The sequence below is a fragment of the Athene cunicularia genome (assembly GCF_003259725.1).
Source record: "Athene cunicularia isolate RWA chromosome 10 unlocalized genomic scaffold, athCun1 chr10_part1, whole genome shotgun sequence".
In the NCBI taxonomy this organism is placed as follows: domain Eukaryota; kingdom Metazoa; phylum Chordata; class Aves; order Strigiformes; family Strigidae; genus Athene; species Athene cunicularia.
Genome location: NW_020799112.1, coordinates 1,985,437 through 1,992,817, shown reverse-complemented (window position 1 = coordinate 1,992,817; position 7,381 = coordinate 1,985,437). Strand labels below are relative to the sequence as shown.

Below are 7,381 nucleotides of genomic sequence, written 5' to 3'. Positions count from 1 at the left end.
GCGACGTTCACCGGGGACTTTCGTTTTCCTCGCCTGCCTGGAGGGGGAGGAGGAGGAGCAGCTGACGGGAAGAAGGCGGGGAAGGCAAGGCGGGAGCTCCCCGGGCGGGAGAGGTGCGCGGTGTCGGGGGTGGGAAGGGAGCGCCCTCCGCCCTGCCTAAGGATACCGGCACCGGGGGGATGCTGGTACCGGGGGGCTGCTGGCACCGGAGAGGGGTCGGACGGAAAAACTGCTTCAGCTGCTAGACAGGACCCCCGAGCTGTGCTGGGGTGCATGTCTGGGTGCCGGCTCAGCTGCAAGGGCTGCTGCTGCGCCTGGGGCAGGGTGTCAGGCCCCCGCTTCAGCCGAGGGGGGCTTTAGACCTGCCCTACTGCCACCCCCTTCCCCGGCAGCGCTGCTCCAGGCTGCTCTTTGGTCTCTGCTACCCTTTGCAGGCAGGCGCTTTAACATGGTGAGAAAGCCACGCTGGAGCAGGAATCACTGGGAAAAATACATCTCCCGCTTCCCCATGGGGCTGGGGGACCATGCGGAGCCCCCCAAGGTGTGTGTGCGATGGAGGACGTAGTCCTCTCCACGGCAGCCGCCAAGCAGGCCCTCTCCGGAAAAACTCCCGCAGCCGGGAGCTGGGAGCCGTTTCGTCCCTGTGCCGTCAGCAGCCACATGACGGGCGGACCAGGAAGCGCCAGCGGCTCCCTCCTTCCCTCCATCCCCGCCGCAGCATCCTCACCGCGGCCTGCGGTCCCCACGGCCACGGGGGTGGCGGCCGTGGACACCCCGCGCAGATCTCCCAGCTCCACCGGGCTGCGAAGCGGAGGGTGGCTGCGGGGCCACTGCTTTTGGCTCGCGGCTCAGCTGCTGCCCAGAGGGTCGCTGGGAGGATGTGAAGTCCCCAGCCCCCCAGCCTGGGTGAGACCCCAGCCAGGAAACCCCCTGAAGGATTTGATTTCTTCTCACAAGCATCCTCTGTGATAACGGCAGGGCTTGTCAGCTCTGCGCTGGCATCTCTCCGGTTGCACGTGAGGGCAGGGAGGTTTGCAGGCAGGCGGGCAGGGACGCTGGATCGGGTCAGGGACAGGCAGAAGCCATGCTGGTCACAGAGGTGGCGGCGGTGGCAGCAGGGAGCTGGGATTAGAGGGCTCTGAGCACTGGGAGTGGGGCCCTGTGCAAGGCACCAGCACCATGTTCAGCCGGTCAGGATACCAGGCCCTTCCCTTGGGGGACTTTGACCGCTTCCAGCAGTCCAGCATTGGGCTCTACGGTGCCCAGAAGGGCTTCTTCTCCTTCGGATCCAAGCAAGACCCTCTGGGGCCAGCCGGAAACACCACAGGTGAGTCCCAACCTTAGAGGGGAATTGCTGCCTTCCTCTATTGCCACATTTGATGCAGGGTGTCGCGCTGGCTGGGTGCCCCACACACTCCTGTCTTCGCCAGGGTGCAGGGTGCATGGGGGGAGAGGATTAGATGGGGGCTCACAGGCAGCTGGGCAGGGGGGTTTGGAGCAGGTACATCCCCTCTTTCACCCCCCTGCAGACTCCTCCCAGGGTTGGCTGTCCTGGATCTGTCATGGCGTTATCACCTTCTTGGTCTTCTTGCTGATGGTTGTCACCTTCCCCATCTCAGGATGGTTTGCCTTGAAGGTAAGGGAGGAAACAGGTCAGGAATGGTATGACAACCCATCCTCCGTGGTGAGGACTCTTCCTGGCTGCCCCTGCTCTCACTGCTCCTGGCACTGCACTGCAGGACCCAGGGTTTTGCTTCTGCCTTGGTCTAAACTTTCCCATTCCAGATCGTGCCCACCTACGAGCGAATGATCATCTTCCGCCTGGGCCGCATCCGAGCACCTCAGGGGCCCGGCGTGGTCCTGCTGCTGCCTTTCATCGATCACTGGCAACGAGTGGATCTGAGGACAAGGGCCTTCAACGTGCCCCCCTGCAAGGTGAGCTGCCTTGAGCCTCAGGGCAGGATGGACAGACATCTCTAAAATACCCAGAGCAGGTGGATTTTGAGATGGTCTGACCCTTTGTGTCTTGCATGGACCAAACGTTCAGTTCCTCCATCATCATGGTGAGGTGAGGGGGGTTGTAACTGGTGCTGTGAAGCCAGAATCCTCACCTGCCTGCAGTTGAAAAGCTCCTCTTGGTTTTGTGCACCTTGCTCAGTGAGTGTTCCTGGTTGGAGACATCTCAAAAACATCAATCCCTGTCCTTCCCTGATGTCTTTCAAGAACAGCCCCATGCTGGAAACTGTCCTCTCCATTCAGACTAGCCCAAACTTAATTATTTGGGTTGGTTTTGTTTCTAATAACCCCCTTAATAAAGACATTTAGAACCAGTTGCTATCTGGGAAAAAAGTGAATGCCTTTGTTCCCAGGCTCTACTCACACGGGTGGGGCCATGGGGCAGAGACGGGGAGAAATCCTGACTCCCCTCTGCCCCAGCTGACTTCCAAGGATGGGGCAATCATCTCCATGGGTGCTGATGTCCAATTCCGGGTGTGGGACCCCGTGTTGTCCGTCATGATGGTGAAGGATCTCATCGCGGCCACCCGGATGACGGCGCAGAACGTCATGACCAAGACCTTGGTGAAGAAGAGCCTCCGTGAGATCCAAGTGGAGAAGCTGAGGATCGGGGAGCAGCTGCTGGTGAGGACTGCCCCAGTCCTGCGCAGAGCACCCCAAGCCCCCCAAACCCTTGGGTTCTTGGTGTGGAAGTAACAGTAAGGAAAAGATGGAGCTGCTGAAAGTCCTTGGACCTGGCCAAGGAAGGGAGCTGGGAAAACATGGTGATTAGTGGGGAGCGGATGCCTTCAGCCTGCAGATCTCCGGAGCTCTGTGGCTTATCTCTAAGGTGTCTGACCACACAGAAAAGCCCACATTTTGATGGCAGGCTTAAATTTGACTTCCATATCTCCACCAGGAATATCTCTGGAGGGGGCTGCAAACTGGAGAGGGCATTTGGGGAGAGAAGCAGGACAGGGCAGTGGCAGAGGGGCAATGAGTAGTGCCTGCAGCTGACCTGAGCCAAGCCAAGATCTTGTGGATTGAATGTCTACAAGGGATGATATAAAAGGAGGCTGGGGGAATATACTGATATCTCTGGGGTGTCTGGGGTGGTTTGGAGGCCAGAGATGCTGCTTGGCAGAGCACCATACCAGCACATGTTATCTAGGGGGAGCAAGAAAAGGGGCCAGCCTGGGAGGGAGCCATGGAAAGGGGAACAAGACAGAGCTCTCCTCCCTGTTCTGACCTCTTCCAAGCTGGAAGAGCAACTGGGGGAGCAGGGTTGACCATGAGAGTGGACAATTTAGAGGAGGTGAACTACTGAGCGTGGCCCAACGCTCCACATCTAAAGCTGGTGGATAGCAGAAATATAAACTATGGGATGCCCATGGTTGGGGGTGCTGTGGTGGGTGGTCTCCATGGCCATACCCAGCTCTGCCTGGGCTGCCAACGTTTCTCCCTTTCTTCCTGGCTCTGCAGCTGGAGATTAACGACATGACCAAGTCCTGGGGCCTGGAGGTGGACCGAGTGGAGCTGAGCATGGAAGCTGTGCTGCAGCCACCCCGGGAGAACCTGGTGGGCCCTCTGGCCACCATGCCACCCGTGCCTGGGCTGGAGGGGCTGGATGGCACCATTCAGCAGCTGGCTGCTCATTTCTTCAGCAACAGCCTGGCTTTGGCGGGCAGTGGAACCAGCGCTCCGGAGGCAGGTAACCAACCCAGGGCCACCACTTTGCTGGGGGATGTTGCCTCTTGCCTGATGACCTTTGTCTGTTGGCTGTTTCACAGAGGAGTCAAAGTCTAGGAGATAACACATTCCTGCGAGCACAGCACAAATAGGCTGGTGTAGGGAGAAGAGAGAGGACGGCTTCAGGCACAGCCCCACACAGCAAGTGGCACAACACAGCCTTTCTAACAAGACATTTCAGATAGGACTGGGGAGGGTGGGAGCAGATCCGCAGGAGCCTGGGCTCAAGACCAACTCAGATGTCAGCATTTACATCAGGCAAACCCAAGCCTGAATTTGCCGAGAGAGTCACATCTGAGGGCGACATGGATTTTTTTTTCCAGAAACCCTGCACCAATTTGTGCCCTGCTATTTCTTTCAGGGATAATTTTCCACCCCTTGGTAACAGGGGAAGAGTAACCCATGACAGACAGAGGAGCAGGCAGTAGGAACTGGAGAAGTGCATTTCTTTGCCCTGGAGACCTTTTCTGTGGGTCCATGCAGACCAGCAAAGCTCACCTGAAAGTGTCCCCTTCAACTCACTTCTGTCCCATTGTCCCCAGCAGACAGCGTGGAGACGGTAAACGAGGTGGAGCCTCCCACCACTTCTCTTCTTGCTGCTGCTGGCAGTGCCCGGCGGAAGCCCAGTGCAGAGGAGCTGCTCTCGGCTGTGGAGCCTGTCCTCTCCGAGGCCCTGGTGGGCCAGGTGGGAGCATCCTACCAGGTCAACATCACCCTGCCCAGCGGCACCCGGAGCACCTACTTCATAGACCTCTCCTCAGGTCACTGGTCTTTGGGGTTGTTGTGTTGGAGGCGGGAGGGTGTTTTGTGCCTCTGCCCCCTTTGCATGCTGCAAATCCCCCAGGCTTGGGGGTAGGGTGTCCCAAAACAAGCCCTTTTGGTACCTCCATGAAAGGCACCCCAGGGTCCATCCACTGAGCACTGCAGTTTGGCGACTGTGACCTTCAGTCCATGCTCCCTGGAAGTCCAGAGTATAATTTGTTTTGGGTTAAACCATTAATTTTCCTTCAGAAAGAGAGCACTGCTAGAAAATTGGCAGCCAGGTCTCCTCAGGGCTGGCCAAAAGGGATAGTTCAGAGACCTCAGTGCTTATTGCCTCTTGTATGCCACCAGCCCAAGGAGGAGGTGATGGAGGGACATGTGTGGGCAGTGCCTTGGGCCATTGCCATGCTGGAAGATGTCCTCCCAGCACCCAGTGCATTCCCCCATGGTTGCTGATTGTTTTTCTGGTGGTAATGGCAAAAGTAGGACAGGGTTTGGAGGTGGACCACTGTAACAGGACAGGCGTGGAGCAACACAAGATAAATTTATCTCCATAAGGAGTAAGGACTCCTGTCTCCAAAATGCCCCTGCCAAGCCCTTGTCCATCATCACTGGCCCAACTCAATCCTTATGAAATGGTGGGGGGAAATGCCAGCAGGCAAGGCTGGATCGATCTTGAAACCCGCTGTTTCTTCCTCTCCCACCCATCATGTCCTACAGGCAGCGGGCGGGCTGGCCGCGGCGTGCTCGAGGGCAGCCCCGATGTCATCCTGGAGGTGACGGAGAAAGACCTGCAGGACCTCTTCTTGGGTGACCTGCGCCCCTTGAGTGCCTACATGAGCGGGAGGCTGCAGGTGACAGGTGACCTGCACCTTGCCCTGAAGCTGGAGGAGCTCGTCAAAGCGATGAAGCAACGTAGATAGAGCATGCATGTGGGTGTGTGTCTGTGTGCATGTGTCTTTGTAGGTGTGTGAAGGCGGGGGGGGACATACAGGGGTGCTGCGTGGTGGGGCCCTTGCCCCGCTGGAGCTCTTGCTGTCCTCTCTGTGGAGGCCACGGGAGTTGGGTGAAGACCTGAGCAGGAAAACCGAAGCTGAGCTCCACTGCCTGTCCTTGCCCTTGGCTTTACCTCTCCTGCCCAGCCTTTGCCTACGATGTTATGGGATGGGAACCAGCTGGCACACCGGCATGTGCCAGTTTGCTTCCAGGTCCCTTGGCCAATATACCACCAGGGGACAGACTGATGTTCTGGTGCCCCCACAATGGGTTGCACAGCCAGGCATCTCAGACTGGGAGGGCTATGAGCTGAGCAGATTGGCTAGAGAAGAGCTTGGGGACACTGTGGCCAAGGATGGTAGTGATGGGGTGGGGTGGGCAGCCGAAGCAGGGCACAAGGGCTGGCTGGACCAAGTTGGGATGCCACCAGCGGGCTGGAGTTGGGGTCCATTGTGGCACTGCTAGTAGCAGTTATACTGGCATTTATGGGGAAGGAGCAGAGGTGGCGATTTGGGGAACGACCTGCCTGGAGGTCGACGACCTCAGGAATGACCTGAGCCTTCCCGACACAGCGGTTCATAATAAGTGATTGCGCTAATTTGTGCTTCAAAGTGCTTTTGCATGTGTGCTGTGAGTCTGTCCGCGGGGGTGTGTGGACTGTATAGAGGCATATATAGATATTTATTTATTTTGTAAGCTTCCTTTCTATCAACTCTTAATGGACAATAAACCTGTTCTGCACCCTTGCGCCTGGGCAGAGATGGGCTGATGACTTCTGCAGGCCCACGGGGCTGCACCCCTTGGTGCCTCTGTTTCCCCAAGGGACCCCAGGGTGCTGCGCAAAGAAGCCACATGCTCCAGGGTGTGGGAGCTGCTGCCAGTCAAGGAGACTGTGTGGTGTGACTTCATCTCACCATATGGTCCTGATGAACACGTGAAGTTCTGCCACGGCGAAGAATTGTCAGGATGTGGTGTGGCCTCTCCGGGGATGCTCAGCCCTTCAACAGCACCCCAGGGGTTAAAACGTCTTGGAGCTCCAACTAGTTGTACCAGCCCCCAGGATATTTTGCTGCACCAGTGGGACAAGCCTGACCAGTCATGCTGGCCTGGCCTGTCCATGTTAGGGGCTGCTTGCCAGGAGGGGGATCAAGAATTGGAATGTTTCCAAAATAGAGATATTTCAAATTGAAATGTTTCACTGGTGCAATTGGGCATCTTCAGAGCCTGGGGCTGTGTGGCACCAGTGTGGGCCAAGCTTTGAAGATCCTACAGGCATCAAAGGCCCCAAGGGGAGGTGACAGTAGTGTCCCACTGTGCCCTCTCCCTTTGGGGATGCCAGGCTAGGTGAACTCCAAGTGCTCCTGGTGGTCCCCCTTCCATGGTGGTCCCCCTTCAGTGGTGGTCCCCATGGTGCAGATGGCCGGGGGGTAGCGAAACCCTGCAGGAAGGGGCAAAGGAGAGCCAGGATACAGCCCCCCAGGACAAAGAGGGATGCGAGAATCCTCTTCAAGGAGCTGGGGGACAGTCCCAGAGCCCCCTCACAGCCGCGAGGTGCAGAGGGGTAGGGTGGTGGCAGGAGGTGAGACCTCTTTGGCAGGGAGCGAGGCAGAGCACTGGGGCCATGCACTGGAGGATGCTGCTCCTTGAGGAAACACCTTGGGGTTTTTTTTGGGGGCGGTCCCCTCCGGGTTTCTTCCCTCCCGGATGGTCAGGAAGGGCTGAACCGACTGTGAAGCTGTTTTCGGCGGCGTGGGGGCAGTGTTGGTGTAACCTGAGCTGGGAGCTTCCCGCCGCGAAGGAGGAGTTAACTGGCAGCGCGGAAGAAACCGAAAGTGCAGGCAGCGCAGGCAGCGCAGGCAGCGCAGGCAGGCGGAGGAGC

At 57.9% G+C, this 7,381-nt stretch overlaps 2 protein-coding genes across 4 annotated transcripts in view; both read left to right on the top strand.

Annotated features, from left to right (window-relative positions):
- Nucleotides 1-661: 661 nt before the first annotated feature.
- Nucleotides 662-6,278, top strand: STOML1 (stomatin like 1). 3 transcript variants are annotated; one of them, XM_026855827.1, is made up of 7 exons: nt 662-1,321; nt 1,524-1,636; nt 1,786-1,935; nt 2,437-2,640; nt 3,478-3,706; nt 4,287-4,505; nt 5,227-6,278. In XM_026855827.1, the coding sequence occupies exons 1-7, from the start codon at nt 1,180-1,182 to the stop codon at nt 5,427-5,429; spliced, it is 1,260 nt and encodes a 419-aa protein (XP_026711628.1). In that variant the 5' UTR covers nt 662-1,179; the 3' UTR covers nt 5,430-6,278. The 3 variants fall into 3 exon arrangements, with proteins under 3 accessions (XP_026711628.1, XP_026711627.1, XP_026711629.1); XM_026855826.1 differs by having other exon boundaries at nt 664-1,327; nt 1,530-1,636; XM_026855828.1 differs by having other exon boundaries at nt 665-1,327; nt 1,530-1,636; nt 4,290-4,505.
- Nucleotides 6,279-6,993: 715 nt separating this feature from the next.
- The window catches only part of PML (promyelocytic leukemia), a 10,386-nt gene continuing 9,998 nt past the window's right edge, over nt 6,994-7,381 (top strand). The window contains exon 1 of the mRNA XM_026856008.1: nt 6,994-7,081. Coding sequence (XP_026711809.1) covers nt 6,994-7,081 — 88 coding nt within the window. The remainder of the gene's footprint in view (nt 7,082-7,381) is intronic.

Coding starts and splice junctions, on each gene's coding strand:
- STOML1 (XM_026855827.1), top strand. CDS start 1,180: ATGTTCAGCCGGTCAGGATACCAGGCCCTTCCCTTGGGGGACTTTGAC. Junction 2,641..3,477: donor GGATCGGGGAGCAGCTGCTG/GTGAGGACTGCC, acceptor CTGGCTCTGCAG/CTGGAGATTAACGACATGAC. Junction 4,506..5,226: donor CTTCATAGACCTCTCCTCAG/GTCACTGGTCTT, acceptor CATGTCCTACAG/GCAGCGGGCGGGCTGGCCGC.